Source organism: Phyllobates terribilis, unplaced genomic scaffold (assembly GCF_046119375.1).
Source record: "Phyllobates terribilis strain yellow unplaced genomic scaffold, ASM4611937v1 Scaffold_1__5_contigs__length_1240528914, whole genome shotgun sequence".
NCBI lineage: Eukaryota > Metazoa > Chordata > Amphibia > Anura > Dendrobatidae > Phyllobates > Phyllobates terribilis.
The window spans coordinates 1,083,594,243-1,083,615,397 of NW_027362761.1; the positions used below are offsets into that span (position 1 = coordinate 1,083,594,243).

Below are 21,155 nucleotides of genomic sequence, written 5' to 3' on the forward strand. Positions count from 1 at the left end.
CCCCTTTTATGCCCATATCAGCGAGAGATGCAGATGTTTTATGTGCAGCATGAGATGGTGCATTATCATGCAGAAAAATGATCTTGCTGTGAAATACACGGTTCTTCTTCTTGAACCATGGCAGGAAGTGCTGTTTGAGAAAATCCACATACATTATGGAGTTCATCTTTAGCGCCTTCAGGGATCCTAAAGGGGCCGACAATCTCTCTCCCCATGATTCCAGCCCAAAACATTACTCCACCTCCTCCTTGTTGGCGCTGTAGCCGTGTTTGCGTGGGGTGTCCATCAACCAGCCATCCTCCACTCCATCCATCTGGACCATCGAGCGCTGCACGGTACTCATCCGTGAACAAAACAGTTTTGAAATCAGTCTTCATGTAATGTTTGGCCCACTGGAGCCGTTTCTGCTTGTGTGAAGTGGATAGAGGAGGTCGACAGGATGGCGTATGCACAGCTGCAAACCTCTGAAGGACCCTGCATCTTGTTGTTCGGGGGACGTTGGAGGCACCAGCAGCTTCAAAAACTTGTCTGCTGCTATGACAAGGCTTTTTTGCCGCTGCTCTTTCAACCTGACGTAATTGCCTGTAGGAAAGAGTCCTCAATTTGCCCTTATCAGCACGCACACGTGTGTACTGTGAATCAGCTACATACTTCTTGATTGCCAAGACACTTCATCCTGATCATCGCACAATGTTGATTGTAGTCATGCCTTGACCTAAACACTCCACAATTTGTTGCTTCTCAGCAGCCGACACATCCTTTTTCTTTCCCATTTTGGCAGAAAATGTAGGCTGCTTAATAATGTGAGACAGCCTTCTTAAGTAGTCGTGCCTTTCATTGAACACACCTGCCAAATTAATTAGCACAGGTGTCTGCAATTGCTTACAGTGATATAAAGAGCCCTGACACACATCACCATCATTGAGTTTAACTGACAAACAAACAAATTCTTCCCTTATCACTCCTAAACACTTTTTGCATAATAATTTGGAACACAGTGTACATGTGCTTTTCCACAAAACACCAGTGGTTCACGTAGTGAATCTTACAGTTCTAACTTGCCAACCGTGGTCTGTATGGAGTTGTTCAATAAAGGGCCCAAAATTAAGATAACATAGATGGGAGAGGTCTCTATGAATAGGAATTCCTAAGTATTTGATACCCTGTGAGGGCCAGGCAAAGGGAAAGTTGGACTGGATGGAATCCTATATGGATTTGGGGAGGGAGACATCGAGGGCCTCAGACTTCGCTGCATTGATTTTAAAATTTGACCATGTAACAAAGTGATCTATTTCAGCCATAACAGCATGGATGGATATATGTGATTGAGTGATATATACTAGGACATCATCAGCAAATAAAGAGCACTTGTACTCGGTGCCTCCCACCTCAATCCACCTAATATTGGGGTTATGGCGAATTGATGAGAGCAGGTGCTCCGTCACTAGGATGTATAAGAGAGGGGACAGAGAACATCCCTGCCTTGTCCCATTGGTGATTGTGAAAGGTGATGAAAATGTTCTGACGCGCCCCCTGGGCCTTGGGACACCCAGAGCCGGACCCTTTTTGGTGGATGCTGGTGGTTGTAGTCTCCGTGGCGGCGACCCGGTTCCGTGGCTCAGGGCGGTCAAACCAGTGGCGGAACTATTTATGTGGTTTTGATGTTTAAATGTCCGACTACGCCACCCGTGGATTGCGGTCAGAGTGAACCGCCGCTCCAGGGCAGACCGCTGAGGCTGGTGTTGTGGGTGCAGCAGAGCGTAGCATAACTCCCCACGGGAGGAGTATAGCCTCAGGGCACTGTATGCGGAGGATGGGGGTGATGGTGCAGGGCAGCAGCAGTAACGACATGGCGTCAGTGATGCAGTCCAGGGCCTTTACTCACAGTTCTTATTATCCAGACCACGTCTGCAGGTAACGGCTGCCCACATCGTACTGTGCTCACCAGGTGAGGGGCTCAGACAACTCCCAGATAACTTTGGAGCACTTCACAGGACCCCCTTTGTGTGTCCTTTGTCTGGCCTTTCTTACCATCCCTTCTGTCCGGCTGCCTCGGGCCTCCTCTTGGTAAACTTGGCGCCAGTTTCCCTGACCCTATGTGGTGCCTTCCTAGCGGGTGTAGCGAGGGGCTGCGCCACATAAAATGTCACAGCCTCCTGTTTCTAGCTGAGTATCGTTTCCTGCCTCCACTAGTTTCGGGGACCAGTCTCCCCCTTTGGCCTGACCCCTCCACGCAGGTGGATTCGGGCGTGCGGTGGTGACTCGCCCGTCCGCACCCCTGGGATCCTTTCGTTCCTCGTTCCTGGAGCCTTCTCCGCTCCTCTTCCTTCCTTCTCCCTCTTCTAGGCCTGGGCCTCTGTTACTAGGCCCGCCTCCGGAGCAGAGCTCATGCAGAGCCCATGCTCCCTGCCACTTCTGCTCAGACTTCTCTGCACTGAACTAAGATGGTGCCCACCTTTTATACTCCCTTCTCAATGCACACAGGAACTGCTTCCTCCCTGCTCCTGCACTACAGGGTTCCCCTTCCTCAGTGTTCCCTCCCCCCACTCCAGCCAGGGACAGGGACTGTCGTGCCCACCTCAGGGGCATATTGGTCGCCCTGCCCCACGGCAATGTGGTGTAATGCATGCAGGTATCGGGTCCTGATCCACACTACATCCTTACCTGAGAGTGAGATATCACACCTCTGGGTGAGGTGCAATACCTCTGTAGCAACCGAGCCCTCAGGGTGCTACAGTTCCATTTATCTTCAGCCTAGGTTACGTATTGCGATACAGGGCCGTGATTTTGGCTATAAAAGGGTCCCCTAGACCCCTACCCCAAGCTTTTTAAGAGAATCATATATGGCGTGCCAGGAGACTCTATGGAATGCTTTCTCAGCATCCAACGAGAGTATCTAATTACAAAATTTTAACTGCATCTAGCCCAGGAAATACTTTGTGCCTAGTAGCAGTGTCTGCTAGTCAGCGGATTAGCCCGGCTGTTAAGCAAGCTACACCACCTGTAGTTTGGACACTTAATTTTTTCAAAGGAAATGCTTCGGGACCACGGGATACTCAGTGAAGAGCATCAGGAGGCACCCCAAGGCATAGGGGCTAGGACTGGCAGTAGGATGCCTTGCGGTGGACAGCCGAGCTCGATCCTTATAAAAGCTTTTTAACTGCAGCAGCTTTAGTGGACGCTACTGGAGCTGGAATTACGCGGCTGCTGGCATGAGACTTGCCCTCCAATAGATCCTTGTAAATGGATTTAAAGTGTATTCATTCAAATTAGAGAGACAATTTAAATTAAAAAGCTTAGAGCTGCCTCCACCACAGGGGGGCTCGCTCGACCCACCAGCGGACAGGCACCAGTATTGGGAGAGGGGGGCTGGCCGTCAGGGTTCACCGCGGCTCTGGCACAAACCCGGCGACGCGGAGGTGGCACAGGCAGGAGCGGACTGAACGTGTCGGCTTCTCACTTTTTGGATTTTAGAAGGGCATGACATGCCTATATCTGTGTCTCCCCCTCCTTTTACTCCTCCACCTCTTTTCTTTTCGCATGACTATATGTACTTGTCACTTTTCCATGTGTTAGTTGTGTCTTCTGAGCAGTTTGTCAGCTTTTGGACACCTTTGAAGGTGTTTTCTATGTGTTTCTATGTGTTTTTGTTTGCCTGCCATTGGTTTTAACGGTGTTCGAAGGTGTTCGACGAACAGTTCGACGAACAGTTCGGCGAACACACGGGTGTTCGACGAACCAAACCGAACTCGAACACTACAGGGGTGGCTCAACACTACTTATTATCTTATCAAATGACAGTGGTCAGATTTAAAAAATGAGGTCCGGTCATTAACCTAAAAAGTCGGTCCTTAAGGGATTAAACAGTTTTTCAAAACCACTTTGGAAAATGTTTCTGGAAGTGAAAAACTAGTCCAAAATCTCCCCACAGAAAGAGCGTTGAAACATTCGAAAAACTTGAAGTTTGTGTTTACATCCCTCCCTCCCTTCCTTCGTCATAATGGGATTCCATTTAGGCTTATCTCCTAGCTAATTACCATATAGTTTGTCCCTATTGATGTTTCTCACAAATGCAGCATTTCTCTTGCCATCAGCCACTGACTTATTGTTTAGGTTCACTGTCCTTTCATGCTCCTATCAGCCATCCCAGGGATTAATTGCTCCCTTATTAGCTGATGCGTCCCATACACACCTCACATTCAGTGATTAGTCCGGCCTGTGCACTGTGCAATCCCACATGCTGATGCATTACATACAGTCTGGTTCCCAGCTCCCCTCCTCTCCTTCTCTCCTCTCTCCTCCTCTCTGCCATGCAAGCTCTCCTCTGCTATAGGTTCCTTTGGTTGCCTAGCAACCCAGTACAGGACATATGTTTATTCTCCTCTCCCTTTCACTCACATAGGCCTCCGTTATCTATTCTATCAACTACCCAGCTTTACCATCATCCTGCATTAACTCTTGAAAGCCCAGTATGTGCCTCAGAAGGCCTTCACTTACATTTTAATGTCATAGCAATCAGAGCACTGGACCTTGGTATATTGTTCTTTAACATTTATCCTCCCCGTGCTGTAATTTTTGTGTTTTTTGTCATATATACTATTTATTGTGTAGTGTTACATCTTTGCCCAGAAAAGCCTTGTATTGAGACATTTGTAAGTAAAAAAAAAACTGTATTTGATTATCCCAAAATGAAAAGTCTAGAAGTTTTGTGCCGGAAGATTGTCCTGTACGCTGCACATTGCTGATGGCAGCCACATCAGACACACACACATTCACATCTTCATTTCCTGCTAAGGATCTGGCTGCCAATCCAGGAATCACGGACATCGGCGGCACTTCCCTATCTGATGTGTTTGATATTTCATTGTAATGTGCTATGGAATATGTTGGCGCTATATAAATAAAATTATTATTATTATTACTATTAATGTTGTGCCTATGGCACATCCAAAATATTTCAACCTCCATTTCCGAGAACGTAACCCCTTACTGCCATCTTTAGACATGATAATCCTCTGAGCGCCCTTCTGTTCTTTTCTTGTTTTGCCATTCTGCATCAATGTATGTCTCCATTCCCGTCTATGGTGCTGAGGGGACTCCCAGAGCAAGGCTCGTCCATGTAGCAGTAGGGCTCGTTCATGACAGCAGCATCAGCAGCCGGGTGCTCGCTCCCGCAGCAGCCCCTCCTCCATTCATAGCAGCCAGGATCTGTATGTATCTCAGCTACTGCAGCCTCTCTGCACCTGCAACTCCAGCATCCTCTGCAGGATCTGGGCTGGCACCATCCCCTGCATCCCTTCCAGGTAGACAGCAATAAGCCTTTGTGGAGGAGACTCTCATCATTGTGACTGTTGGATTGTAAGCAACTTCCGACTCCTGGAGATGACAGATCCTCAGCTTGTTGGGTTGTGTGTCTAGCATTGAGCCCGGATCTCTGCTCTAGATTGTAGTATCCATTGCTTCTATCTATCCGCTGCTCTGGCATTCTTACTTGGCTCTTATGTCTTGCCATCCTTTCAATGGCAGTCCCTGTGGTCACTCTTGTTTTTGTGTAGTATACATGTGTAAATCAGAGGAATAGTGGTTTGCAAGGAGCTTGCTGTCAAGTAGGATAGCACATGGTGCTGAGACTCAAGATTTTCCAGGTGATCAGTACTATGCTATGGTCCAGGGGGATGCATTGATACCTAGTCCTTGAGGACCGTCTAATAGTCGCTCTCATCCAGGTATATAGAACTCAGTTCATGGTATAGAAAGTGCTTTTGCATTCTCTCCATTCGTGGCCCATATGGACTTTGCAATGCAGAACCTTCATTCGTGCACTGCAAACCCTTCTGAATCATGTATGCAGAACCAAGAGTGACTATACCAGTTTCATGGTCCACATGGACTTTCTTAGCATGCTCGTAGTGAGATTGCATCCATGGTGGTTATGGAATTTATGGTCATTGTTAACCTGAAGTCCATCTGGACCATTCGTGTAGAAGCCTCTTTGCTTGAATCCTAAGTTCTTCATCTCTGATGGTTACTTAATGATCTTTTATGTAAGTGCTTTCCAATAATATTATTTTTGTTTATCTTAGGTCTCTTATTGTAAAAGATATCTGGAGCCAAAATGGACAATAAACTGCCGTTTTGTCGGAAGAAACTAGTCCTGTTTCTAACCATTGTGTTGTGGGAGTCATCAAGGTGAGCTGATGTTTCCTATTATCTTGCACTGGGCTAATCACCTGCTGTGTTATTTTAACTGGGTTCTAACCGCTAGACATTTTGGTGTTTTAATTAAAACATTTCTGACGCGGGCTCCTAGCAATCAAGAGCTAATTGGAGCATAATGCTTGGTAAAGTAATAATACTTTAAATAATTGAGGTTTCAGTAATAATGCAAATATGCAATGCCCCATTGCTGTGATTCTTGTAGAGTATTGTGTTCATTATATCTGCTGGTTTGATGACTATATATCCTGGTTGTACCATGATACACTAACTAACTATATATATATATATATATATATATATATATATATATATATATATATATATATATATATGCAGTGTATAAATGGAGAGAAAAGTGTTCAGACTGCCTTACTACAGAATTTATTAGAAACAGTCTTGTCCCTGAAAAAGTAGACAGGATCTACCCTAAGGACCTGTAGGTGGCGGTAGTGTACAGTGCCAAGCTCCAACTCAAACACTGGCTGCTTTATTAGGCAACTTTTTTGCTCATTGCTTTGTTGGTTTATAATGAAACATAAATACATAGTAAGTGTTTTCTTTCTGCCACAACTTATATTTATCTGTGATGTTCCCTATACATAGTTAGCAAGAAGGAATCATTTACCCCTTTTATGGGGCTTTAATAATCGTGCAATTCCTAAAACATAAGCCTAAAATAACTCAGCTGAGGCCAGAACAATAAATGTAATTAGCTTTTGTTATGGTTCAGCACGGAATACTCAGGTTTTTCTTCCCGAGCGTGCTTTAATGTCAAATTTTGCAAGCTCTTTTTTTTTCAATTTTACGCTCTTTTGCAAATTTTGCAACCAGTAAGATGCCTAAAATGTTTATTTAAGCATTTAAAAAAGTTGATATGTTAAGTGCATAAACTATTCCAGCAAAATAACATTTGTAAAAAACATATCTTATCCAGAAAGTATATTATTATTATTACATATTCCCTATTTTTCTTTATCTTGTTTTCATGACCAATCTGAATTTTTAGCACTGAAATCTTCTCCTTAAAATTCTTTTTCTACTTTTTTAAGCATTTTGAACAGCTAAATAACAGTATTTTAATAGTGTTAGTAGCTAATATACATCCAGAATCTTTCTAACATACATAAGAATGCCACACATCTTTTTCTTCCAATGCATCATAATCTATATATATATCTCCCTTGTCATAATATTGCATCAATTTGAACAGTACATTTATTAAATTTTGACTATATTGCACTATACAATAAAGTTTTAGTACATTGCACATTTAGCAGTGATATATACCATTCTGTAAAAATAAATGCAGGCATTGATACCACAATAAAGTTATATGTGTCATCAGAAATGCCTGCAATTTTACGTATTCCATGTTTTTGGGATAATGCAGTGCCTCTTTGTGTGCATATAAAATTAATTTTACAATACAATATATTAGCATAGGTCTTGAAATTGAGATATTAATGCAGAAATCTGGCTTTTTAGAAGCATCACATCATTTTCCAAACAATCCTACAACATTGTTTTTTGCTTATTTGTGCAAAATATTATATGTCACTTTCAATATGATAACTCTCAACGTATATATATATATTTTTTCTGTCTAGGCAAGTCTTAGCAGACACCATGGATGATGATGCAAAAAATAACATCACCATATTCACCCGAATTTTAGACAGACTTCTGGATGGATATGATAACCGTCTCAGGCCTGGATTAGGAGGTAATGTTTCTATGATTTTTGATATATAATTCATTAAAACATCAATGTGCAGAGTGAAACATATTGATTTAACACAGTACCATGTACTACATGCATCCCCAGCCGGAGTCTAAGAATGGATGGTAAAGAACGCTTTTATATGTATTCAGTCTGAGAACAGGAGTGTAAACCTATGGAGGCAGAAGAACCAGGAAAATGACGATATGGAATGTATATATTTGGAGAGTAGATTCTTGTGTTATCAATACTTCCACAGATTTTGTTTTCATTTATTACCAGTGTAAGCTGATTCCTGATTTTAGTGAGTTTGGACCACTTGAATACAATGAGGTATATGGGGGGCTTATATATAGCCAGTGGTCACCTTCACCACTAGTTGGTAGTATTCTAAGTCGTAGGCTGGGGGTGCATGAAGCTTATGCTTTTCCACCATACTTTCATAGAGTTTATATCATTTTACCTTACGTGATCACTAGTTGGCACTCTGTGTATACATATATTCTTCTGTGATTCAAACCACATTCACGTATTGACTGAACAGATGTAGCAGAACTGACTGTGTCAATCTCCTCAATTAAATCCAGATATCATCATTTAGTCTCGAGCATACAGCATTATTTTTCCTTATAACATTATCATGGCATATATCCATACAGCCTTAAAGAACTATATGACACATTCAGCTCTGTTACATCATTGTTGTACTTATTTTTGAGGGAGAATGAGAAATTGGTCTCTTTTGTCTATTCTCACTCATTTTTTTAACCAGCTGAATAGTACATTTCTGTTTGTAAAAAAAAATATTGGATTGCTAAAGTTGAATATTGTAAGGAAACAATATAGTAGTCGTTTGTTTTATGAAAGAGTGAATAGAAGTTAGACTTTACATTGTTTAACTTGAAGAAGTGTAAAAGGAAGAAATCTCAAATTGTTGACAAGTAAAATGTAAGATTAATTTCATGTTTCTTATGAAATGTTAGGAAAACTGGAAAGGCGTTGCGGTGTAGATTGTCATTCTTTCCTCTTGAAATTACGTTTCTTGGCATTAGTCTTTAGAAGTTTGTAGGCTGCAGTTGATTTTGCTTTAGCACCTGTTACTCCGTGTTTGACCATTTGATAGCTTACATTTTATACAGTATATGTGAAATTCTAGATATGCCTTTGATATGTCATATGGGAGCTTATAACGTTCCCTTATGTTTTGATTCAAATAGAGAACACAATGCAGGAGATCATTGACCTGGCAGTGCCCTCTTAATATATCTGTAACAACTTTATTGTGGAATATGGATTTCATTTTACAGAGTATAACTTTTAGACACATTAAAATTTGAAGTTCAGTTTTGCAGCAAAAATTCAGTTTATACCTGCTTCAATCTTATATAAACCAGGTATCATGCAACACCACATTATGGTAATGCACCGCAATAATAAATCTAATACAATTAGATCCACCTTGATGCAGATTTAGGAAGCTTGTAAAGAGACAGAAACAGTAAATCTGCCCAAATGTAGCATTAATCAAGGGAAATGTGACGTTTTCTTTACAGTCCCTCGCTGCCATCTCCAAGACTTCTCCTGTGCTGCATCTACACTACAATCCTAGTTGTGGAAGCTTTACAATGAACATAGTTTTAGAGCATCTTCATATAGAGTTTAGATGGTAATTTCGCTTCAAAATCCAAATCACAAAGTATTTAAATAATCTGCAAATTTGCTTTTAAACCCAAGTAAAAAAAAAACTCAGTGTGACAAACCCTTGGAGACAACACTGAGACTTTTTGTAGCCCAACTTAGTTCTTTCAATTGACTGCCATAGTTCACAAGAATATACACAAGAGTAAGAGGACCACAGCTGTAGCCTTATGTGCCCTATGCAAACTGACCTATTTACCCCAACCTTACCACTTGTTTCTCCTCTGTTTTCCCAGTTACTCCACATCTCACTTCTTTTGATAACATTTTTGGCACAGATTTTTGGTGATTGACTGATTCAAGCAACAATATTCTCCATTGTTTGTAAAATGTGCACTGTGACTAATACATTGTTCCCATTATCTTCTATAGATGGTAAGCTCCCCAAGGAGGGTGCTATTTTTATTAGGTCCTACTGAATACTATATGCTGGTTTTATATAAATACTAGTTATTACTATTATCCCAGACTCTATATACTTCTACAGCTAAAAGTTCACCATTATCACACACAATACAATACTAATAGGAAAAATGATAAATCCTACTCTGTTAAGTTTGCATTTCTATTTGAAAAGTTTTTTTCCTACTTTTTATGTGTTGAACTTTTCTGTTACATAAAAAGTTTGTATGTTATTGCTTTTGGAGATGTCTCCTTCTTCTGTTGCGTAATGCTTTTAATAATATGCTGCATTTGCTGCTTTATTGCACTCTTGCTACTATAAAGTCATCCGACACTTGTGATCATTAAATATAATATAAAAGAAAGACATCATTATTTGTATTTGTTAAGCCTGGGGCACATGTCTTTTATGTAAGCTTTGCCATCATTACTTTACTATTATCAGAAGTAATAGATTTTAGTTTTTGGTATGCTCCTTTAATTGAATGCAGATTCTTTTCTTTTTTTTTTGCTCAATTACTTTTTGCAATTATTTTTTGTTTTTAAGTATTAATTAAAAAAATCGTTTTTGATTGTTCCTTTATTGTATGCATATGTTGGACGTAATTTCAAGAAACACTGTTCTTTCAGACAGTCTTTTTACGATGATTAACTGGTAAAGGGTATTTGGCACATTACATGGAGAAGATTTTTATTTTATTCTATATGTCTAGTGTTTGATGTTTTTTTTTTTTCTAAGAGATCAAATTTGGCAAGTAAATCCTTACAAATACCTTTAACAAGTCTCTTAAGAATATAATTGCCATGTTAATCATATGGCTAATCATGTTGCTAATGCATGAATTCAGTATACATCTGTTAAGTACGCAAATTCATCTCATTAAAACAATTTATCATATTGAACGAATGTCACCCATATTCAGATTAACTCTTACGTTCCATCAGATGATTAAGTCATGTGGCCTTTAAATCTTACAAATCAGTGAAAATAATATTTAATTGAAAACTTTATGTCTTTAAAAGTGAAACATAAAATTGATGTTAATATAAAATCTACTTTATGCTATGTGATTCCTGAAATTGAATTCTTCCCGTTGCAATATATTCATAAAACATCTATCCACACTATTGGCTTTTCATACATACAGTAGCCAGAGCCAGTATTCATGAAGGTGTTATGTCTAATTTAGCCAAATCAGCTGCCCATAAATTATGATGAAATGTTGAACATGTATATGGAGTTCATTGATTGAAGTTAAACAATTTATGGGAAGTCTAATAGGTGAAATCTACAAACATGTAATTTTAAGGCTATGTGCCCACAATGCAGATTTGAAGCAGAAATTTCCTGAGCATTTCTGCATCTCCTTGGCAAAAAAAAACGCATGCGGATTTTACATGTGTTTTTTTCAGGGTTTTTCAAGCGTTTTTACATGCGTTTATGCATGCGTTTTTTTCAAGCAGTTTTCCAAGTGATTTTGAGGATCACATGGAAAAGGGTTTGACAAGTTGGTCACTCAATATAAATCCATGCAACTGGCATGGATTTATATTGTGTGACCAACTTATGAGGAGATTTCTGCTTCAAACCATGCATAAAAAGAATTAAAAAGTAAAAAGAAAAAAATAACTTATATTCACCTCTCCGGCGGCCCCCGGTCTCCTCCCGGCGGTGATCCTCTCTCCTCAGCGGCCCGTGGTATCCTGTCAGGACCTGCAGTGATGTCATTTAGTCAGCTGATGGTCACGCGACCGCTGACGTCAGCGGTCAGCTGATGGTCGCGTGACCATCAGCTGACTAAATTACATCACCGAAGGTCCTGCCAGTACACCAAGGTTCGCCGAGGAGAGAGGATCGCTGCCGGGAGGAGTCCAGCGGCTGCCGGAGTGGTGAATATAAGGTTTTTTTTTTCTTCTTACTTTTTAATTCTTTTTTAACTTGCAGGTACGATGGTACCCCGGTTGGATGAGAGTCTCCTCTTCTCCCAACCCGGGTACCATCTGCGTATTGAACCGCATAATATCCGCATGTATACATGTATACATGCAGATGATATGCGGTTCAATGAAAGTCAATGGGCACAATTTCGCAGTGAAATCGTGCCCAAATTGGTTGTGGTGCAAATTTTTCCACAATGATAATCCACAGCGGAAATTTCAGCAGCATGTGCACAGCACATGCAGATTATCATTGGGAAACATGGCAGACATCTTAACAAGCAATTTTAATGCGTTTCTGCAGTGGAAACGCATTAAATCTGCATCGTGGGCACACAGCCTAAACCCTACCTTTTTCAAAGATTATGGGCCTGATTTATTGAGAACATTTTAATCCTTAGATTTTAGAATAAAACTATGTTCCACAATTGTATATGTTAAAAAAATGTTCCTGTGCTGAGATAATCTTATAAATGTGCCCCTGCTGTGAACTGTATAATGGCTGTGTCTAACCATGCAGGAACATGGTCTGAATGTACCACAATTCCTTGCCAAGGGAGGAAGCAAAAGAGAGTACAACATGGAATCACAACTGTCGCTTTCTGTGAGAAAAAACCTTTCCTTGAACGTTTATAAACATGCAGGGAAATGTATTGCCTCACAGATAGAATGAGTTACAATTCTAAGCTGTCCTGTCTGTTTACTCTCTTTTACTTCCTCCTCTACCCAGGAGATGTGGTATGATCAGACCATATTCCTGCATGGTCAGACACAGCCATTACACAGTAAACAGCAGGGATACATTTATAAGATTTATAAGATTAAATAAGTATTTTTTAACACATCCAATTTTGATCATATTTTTATCTACTGATTAAAATTTGCTTGGTTCATGGGATAACCCCTTTAAGAAGTACACAGATTAATGAATTAGGCATTTCCAGTATGTTAACTGACGTTCGTTAACGCCAGGAGTGCACTCCAGTCAGGGATGGGAGTACATTCATGGAGTAAGTCATTCCACTAAAGTAGCATAACATTTCACAATTTGAGGGCAGGAATAGACACACCCCATCCCGCCCATCCTACGTCCATTTTGGCATTGTTGGCCGAGACTGGCAAGTAAACTCCAAATGTCTAAATATTTTTCTGGTTTGCACAAAAATATTGTGACTTATTAAGGTGTCTTATTCCAAAATTCTGGTATACAAACCTTGATGAATAGGGCCTATGACTGTCTACATATTGGGGTCAACATTGGTAATTCATTTTACCCAATTTATCAAGCATTATATTTTTCAATTATATCCTGTTTCTAAACTCTGTTGCATTGTTTGTGTGAATGGGTCTCTAAATACATTAGTCTGCTACCCATTTTCTCCATGAAATTGCTCTTCATGGTTTTGACCTTAGTGGCTTTCTATCTTTCAAAGATTTTATACAGTAGGACAATATTTCAAGGACAAAATATAAATATAAAGCAAACTTATTGTTGTGTATTGTCAAGCAACACTATGATGCTGCAATTTGTAAACCACTTAAAGGGAAACTATGACTAAGTTTGAAACCACTAAACCACCATTATATTGTTATCCATCTGCATGTAGCTTTACAAACATAACCATTTCAAAACAGGCCATTTCAGTGTGAGGTAGATAAAAATGGAATATGAGATGAATCCAGGACTTCAGTCCATTGGCATTTGATGCATTTGCATTTTGTAAATCAAGAAAAAATAGTTGATGGTTACCTTTAAATATTGATTCTATATATTAGCATTAATGTTGATAGCCCTATAAAATTGTTGGACAACAAGGGCAAATTTGTGTGCCATCAGTTACCAAATGATATTTAAAATCCTAGGAATTACTAAGTTGGCAGAGACTATAATAGATGGACAACGTTGGAGGACAACAGATAGAGCGTGGGAAGACCAGATGGTGAATGAGACACACTAAGAGGCAGATTTAATAATCATGCTTATTTTTAAGACAGTAAATTTAGACTAAACACCCATAAAGTACACAAATTTATTATAGTACCTCATATAAAATTATAATACAGGTGCATTTTTTTAGATTGTCTAGTCTAATTTTACATCATATCTCAGTTGGCTTACTTATAAAGCATATTTTTAGCTCCAAAAAAACATATTTAGTGCATTTTACAAAGATTCTTGGCCAAAACCCCTTTTCTAGACACTTGACAAAAGTGGCAACTGAGACAAAACATATCTGAAATCCTTAGTAAATGTGTTACATTGCTTGTGCACCAGAAGTATGGCTTAAAGGGGTTGTCTGGTCCAAAGCAATAAGTATGCAGTCCCCCTGTGTGACTGCAGACTCATGAATCCTCCTAGCGCATGCACTGTGTGTTGCGGGGATTCACCAGTTGCTGAGCCGGGACAGGAGGGTACATATGCGTTATACATACTCCCGGCCAGAGCCTGTCTAGTGGGCGTGGCTTTGCTTCATGCACTTTTCACACAGAGTGACTGCAGACTTATCAATTTGGACTGGACAACGCCTTTAAAGAGAACCTGTTAGCAGTATTTTCTATGTAAACTACAGAGAGGGCCATATTAGTGCTGTAATACTAATTAAAATGATACCTGTAGTGAAGAATTCTGTTTTGTGGTTCCTGTGTAGTGAGTGTTCACATTTTTGCTGTAATCATGTCTTTGTGCATTGGGGCAGAACTATGAAAAGTCTCCTTTCTTGATGTTCTGGTCCCTCCATCTGCCACTAGTTTGAAGGACAGGCCTGCCTTCTATTTTAAATATCGCGCCTGCACAGTACTTTATTGTCTCAAAAAAACATTAGATCTACCACAAAATGGTGGCGGCAGGACATGAGCGGTTGCATCTAAAAGTCTATACTAATTCTGAATCTGCGCATGCGTCGACCACCATGTCCAGAGAACCAGCGTGGGAGTGCGCAGAAAATGAGATTGCGCCAAAGAGGAGACCATAAACATTGTGTTGGTCTACTGGGCACAGTGGGCGGCGCATGTGCAGACTGAGAATTAGTATAGTCTCTTAGATGCAACCGCGCATGCGCTGCCGCCATCTAGGGGAGAGACCTAATGTTTTTTGGAGACGATAAAGTATTGTGCAGGTGCAATATTTAAAATAAGAGGCAGGTCACTGATGGATCAGTGGCCTCTCATTGAAACTAGAGGCAGATGGAGGGGCCAGAGCTACAAGAAAAGAGACTGACAATAGCCCTGCCCCATAGTCCTGCCCCAATGCAGAAAGGCTTAATTACTGCAAAAAATTAAACACTCTTTACCAAAGAACCAAAAAACAGATTTCTTCATCGCAGGTATCATTCTAATCAGTATTACAGCACTAATATGGCCCTTTCTGTAGTTTACATAGCAAAATCCTGCTGACAGGTTCTCTTAAATTTGAGAAAGAATTCTGGTGCATTTTAGTTACTAATTCTGCCCCTATATGTCTGGCAAAATTGGAGGAAATCCAAAATCGTTGCTATACTAATGGATAACTGTAAGTAGTTAAGTAGGAGTTCCACATTATCAATGATGTTAAAGACAGGTTTGAAGGTGGATATACACATTAGCGTAATGTGTATACAATTTTTGTCCTGAGAAAAGAAAAGAATCAGGCAAGTTGAATTTCAGATTATCCGATCATTTGTTCCCAGGAGAGATAAGACACCAACAGAAGTGTATAACTGCAGCGGCTAAAGATGCCCATAAAGAAAACAACTCTCCATCTTTGCCAACATCCTTCTGGTTTTAAAATTTGATGTAATCACATATATTATTCTGTCTCCCGACCTTGATATCATCTAGCAAAGGAGAGTGGGTAATCCCGCTAATGGTTCCATATTGGGTTCTTTACTCCCTCTTCCATACATGCATGCATGGCAAAACTAACGTGTGTACGCGCATGAAGAAGCCGGAAGGAAGAGCTTACATCTGAAAAGGTTTATGGGCACCTTAAAAAGTCTTTAATATTTTGCAGTAAAAATTAATACTTGTATCTCATTACATTGAATGAATGTTAGATATCTTGCGCTAAAGAAGTTTTATTAGTATTCATTTATTAGGAATTCACTGTTTAAAGTGATGAAGAAGGTTTTTCAATCTAGTTAAATGAGTTAAAAGCAAAAAAATTCTTTGTGACTTCATTATATCGTCATCTATTTTATGTAGGATTAAGAATCAGCCAGTTTCGAAACGCGTCAGTTCTTTTTCTATTCCCATTCGACTATTTTAATGAAGTTAACTTGCTTTGTTGGATTGAAAAAACGTTATCACTTTGAACAAAGCTGCTTAATACCTCACAAGTCTTATCCATGCACAGTGGAGTGGATTGCCCAGAAACCAGAATGACCAACATACACCACGTGCAGAATTATTAGGCAAATGAGTATTTTGATCACATGATATTTTTTATACATGTTGTCCTACTCCAAGCTGCATAGGCTTGAGAACCAACTACCAATTAAGTAAATCAGGTGATGTGCATCTCTGTAATGAGGAGGGGTGTTGACTAATGACATCAACACCCTATATAAGGTGTGCTTAATTATTAGGCAACTTCCTTTCCTTTGGCAAAATGGGTCAGAAGAGAGATTTGACGGGCTCTGAAAAGTCCAAAATTGTGAGATGTCTTGCAGAGGGATGCAGCAGTCTTGAAATTTCCAAACTTTTGAAGCGTGATCACCGAACAATCAAGCGTTTCATGGCAAATAGACAACAGGGTCGCAAGACGCGTGTTGGCCAAAAAAGGCGCAAAATTACTGCCCATGAATTGAGGAAAATCAAGCATGAAGCTGCCAAGATGCCATTCGCCACCAGTTTTGCCATATTTCAGAGCTGCAACGTTACTGGAGTATCAAAAGCACAAGGTGTGTGATACTCAGGGACATGGCCAAGGAAAGGAAGGCTGAAAAACGACCACCTTTGAATAAGAAACATAAGATAAAACATCAAGAATGGGACAAGAAATATCTTAAGACTGATTTTTCAAAGGTCTTTTGGACTGATGAAATGAGAGTGACTCTTGATGGGCCAGATGGATGGGCCAGAGCCTGGATCAATAAAGGGCAGAGAGCTCCACTCCGACTCAGACGCCAGCAATGTGGAGGTGGGATACTGGTATGGGCTGGTATCATCAAAGATGAACTTGTGGGACCTTTTCGGGTTGAGGATGGAGTGAAGCTCAACTCCCAGACCAACTGCCAGCCTCTGGAAGACAACTTCTTCAAGCAGTGGTACAGGAAGAAGTCGGTATCGTTCAAGAAAAACACGATTTTCATGCAGGACAATGCTCCATCACACGCATCCAACTACTCCACAGCGTGGCTGGGCAGTAAAGGTCTAAAAGAAGAAAAAATAATGACATGGCCCCCTTGTTCACCTGATCTGAACCCCATAGAGAACCTGTGGTCCATCATAAAATGTGAGATCTACAGGCAGGGAAAACAGTACACCTCTGGGAGCAGTGTCTGGGAGGCTGTGGTGGCTGCTTCTCGCAATGTTGATTGAAAACAGATCAAGCAACTGACAGAATCTTTGGATGGAGGCTGCTGAGTGTCATCATAAAGAAAGGGGGCTATATTCATCACTAATTTTTTTGGTTTTTGTTTTTGCATGTCAGAAATGTTTATTTCTAAATTTTGTGCACTGATATTGGTTTACCTGGTGAAAATAAACAAGTGAGATGTGATTATATTTGGTTTTTATTAAGTTGCCTAATAATTCTGCACAGTAATAGTTATCTGCACAAACAGATATCCTCCTAAGATAGCCAAATCTAAAAAAAGCCCACTCCAACTTCCAAAAATATTAAGCTTGGATATTTATAAGTCTTTTGGGTTGATTGAGAACATAGTTGTTGATCAATAATAAAAATAATCCTCTAAAATACAACTTGCCTAGTAATTCTGCACACAGTGTACATATATTCAATGGGATCAGATGTATCTACAAACTTTCTTTTATTACAATTCACTGTTTCACTTCATGAACTGATATTGCTGATGTTAGAACCATAATTTTTTCACGAACTTGTACATAAAGGCAGGGAAAATCTACAGGATATTATATAAATAATGCCATGTTACGTCTATAGATACATTTATTTAGTACTTCAGACTAGAGATGAGCGTTGTTCTACTCGAACTGTTCGCCAATCTCAAATTCGAGCTGTTTTGGGCGGTGTTCGAGCCGGTCGGCGAACACGAACAATTTGAGAAAAATTCGGCTGTTCGAGGTTATGTTCGATAACTGTTCGTGCACCAAAATCATAACTGGATTTTTTCTCAGTAATGATGAAAATTAATGTTAATACGCAGTTTGAGTGTACAGCGGGGCGGGGGGAGGGGCAGGGTATGGATCTCTGCAGGAACAATGAAGATCTCCATTTTTTTTTCTCTTTCCCGCATTTGCAGTGGGGAGGTGCAATCTGTCAGCCTATCAGCAGCGCACACACGGAGCGAAGTGCTTTTTTTCACACAAGCAAGGGCATGTGTGATTGGCAGTGTATGTCACATGTCCTTGCCCTATAAGACCAAGCCATTTTCCCCGTCGCCACCATTTTCTCACTGCTGCAGCTGCGTGTTAGACGGCACCGCTGTTGCTGTGTGCGCTATACCTTGTTAATTTCAAGCCAATTTTCGCACAAATATACAGATAGCTTGGGAGTAGGGAATAGTTGTGATTGCAGTCCTTTTAAGGACTAGGTTACAGCATTTCCTACGACTTTTATCAGGCAGGTCTGTGCTCTTAAATAGATAGATTGTGGGAGTAAAGACTAATTGTAATTGGAGTCCTTTTCAGGACTAGGTTACATCAGTTACTATCAGTTTTTGCCAGGCAGGTCTGTGCCAGTGCTGTGCAAGTTTTTTTCACAGCATTTGGCTGAATCTAGCAAAGCTAATCCTTTTTGGCCTATTGCAGAGTGTGTTAGTCAGTGGAGTAGCCTATCTGTGTTGCAAGATATACCACCTGTGTATAGAATACCAATTTTTTTACTGCACCTAGTGAAGTAAAATCTTTTGGGCATAGCATCATTCTATTAGTCCATCTATACTGACCTCCATCAGGTTGCAAACTGAATATAATTTTTTTCTGCATCTAGCTCTGAAAAAATATTTGGGCTTCTAGCGGTGTGTGGGACTTGGTCTATTAGTCCATCTATACTGACCTCCATCAGGTTGCAAATTAAAAATAATTTTTTTCTGCATCTAGCTCTGAAAAAATATTTGGGCTTCTAGCAGTGTGTGGGACTTGGTCTATTAGTCCATCTATACTGACCTCCATCAGGTTGCAAATTGAATAAAAAAATTTTCTGCATCTAGCTCTGAAAAAATATTTGGGCTTCTAGCGGTGTGTGGGACTTGGTCTATTAGTCCATCTATACTGACCTCCATCAGGTTGCAAATTAAAAATAATTTTTTTGTGCATCTAGCTCTGAAAAAATATTTGGGCTTCTAGCAGTGTGTGGGACTTGGTCTATTAGTCCATCTATACTGACCTCCATCAGGTTGCAAATTAAAAATAATTTTTTTCTTCATTTAGCTCTGAAAAAATATTTGGGCTTCTAGCAGTGTGTGGGACTTGTTCTATTAGTCCTTCTATACTGACGTCCAGCAGGTTGCAAATTGAATATAATTTTTTTCTGCATCTAGCTCTGAAAAAATATTTGGGCTTCTAGCGGTGTGTGGGACTTGGTCTATTAGTCCATCTATACTGACCTCCATCAGGTTGCAAATTAAAAATAATTTTTTTCTGCATCTAGCTCTGAAAAAATATTTGGGCTTCTAGCAGTGTGTGGGACTTGGTCTATTAGTCCATCTATACTGACCTCCATCAGGAAGCAAATTGAATAAAAAAAAATTCTGCATCTAGCTCTGAAAAAATATTTGGGCTTCTAGCGGTGTGTGGGACTTGGTCTATTAGTCCATCTATACTGACCTCCATCAGGTTGCAAATTAAAAATAATTTTTTTCTGCATCTAGCTCTGAAAAAATATTTGGGCTTCTAGCAGTGTGTGGGACTTGGTCTATTAGTCCATCTATACTGACCTCCATCAGGTTGCAAATTAAAAATAATTTTTTTCTGCATCTAGCTCTGAAAAAATATTTGGGCTTCTAGCAGTGTGTGGGACTTGGTCTATTAGTCCATCTATACTGACCTCCATCAGGTTGCAAATTAAAAATAATTTTTTTCTGCATCTAGCTCTGAAAAAATATTTGGGCTTCTAGCAGTGTGTGGGACTTGGTCTATTAGTCCATCTATACTGACCTCCATCAGGTTGCAAATTAAAAATAATTTTTTTCTGCATCTAGCTCTGAAAAAATATTTGGGCTTCTAGCAGTGTGTGGGACTTGGTCTATTAGTCCATCTATACTGACCTCCATCAGGTTGCAAATTGAATAAAAAAATTTTCTGCATCTAGCTCTGAAAAAATATTTGGGCTTCTAGCGGTGTGTGGGACTTGGTCTATTAGTCCATCTATACTGACCTCCATCAGGTTGCAAATTAAAAATAATTTTTTTCTGCATCTAGCTCTGAAAAAATATTTGGGCTTCTAGCACTGTGTGGGACTTGGTCTATTAGTCCATCTATACTGACCTCCATCAGGTTTCAAATTGAATAAAAAAATTTTTTGCATCTAGCTCTGAAAAAATATTTGGGCTTCTAGCGGTGTGTGGGACTTGGTCTATTAGTCCATCTATACTGACCTCCATCAGGTTGCAAATTGAATAAAAAAAATTTCTGCATCTAGCTCTGAAAAAATATTTGGGCTTCTAGCGGTGTGTGGGACTTGGTCTATTAGTCCATCTATACTGACCTCCATCAGGTTGCAAATTAAAAATAATTTTTTTCTGCATCTAACCCAGCCAATAGTTTTGGCCTAATACCACAGTTTGGCCACTCAGCTCTGCTCGGTTACCATCCATTGTTTTTTTGTGCAAACAACTCCAGAGTTGTGAATTAGTTAACCACCAAAATGAGTGGAAAAAGGCCTGCTGCTGGTGGAAAGGGGAATAGGCGTGTTGGGAAGGGGAAAAAAGGTTGTGTCCGTGGGGTAGGTGCAGAAGAAAGACCATCTTCCAGCCAAACTAAAATGTCTACTTCTTTTAGCGGACAATGTGATAAGATCCCTTTCTTACGGCCACGCCAATCGCTACAAATTCCAGAT

At 40.0% G+C, this 21,155-nt stretch overlaps 1 protein-coding gene across 3 annotated transcripts in view; it reads left to right on the plus strand.

Moving 5' to 3' along the window:
* The first annotated feature begins 5,121 nt into the window (after nucleotides 1–5,121).
* GABRA2 (gamma-aminobutyric acid type A receptor subunit alpha2) overlaps nucleotides 5,122–21,155 on the plus strand; it is a 298,395-nt gene continuing 282,361 nt past the window's right edge. Inside the window, exons 1-3 of one of the 3 annotated variants that reach the window (XM_073645542.1) lie at nucleotides 5,122–5,358; nucleotides 6,084–6,189; nucleotides 7,827–7,942. In XM_073645542.1, the coding sequence (XP_073501643.1) occupies nucleotides 6,116–6,189; nucleotides 7,827–7,942 (190 nt within the window). In that variant the 5' untranslated portion in view covers nucleotides 5,122–5,358; nucleotides 6,084–6,115. Of the gene's footprint in view, nucleotides 5,359–5,417; nucleotides 5,727–6,083; nucleotides 6,190–7,826; nucleotides 7,943–21,155 lie in introns of those variants that run through there. The other 2 variants (XM_073645541.1, XM_073645543.1) reach the window with 2 other exon arrangements.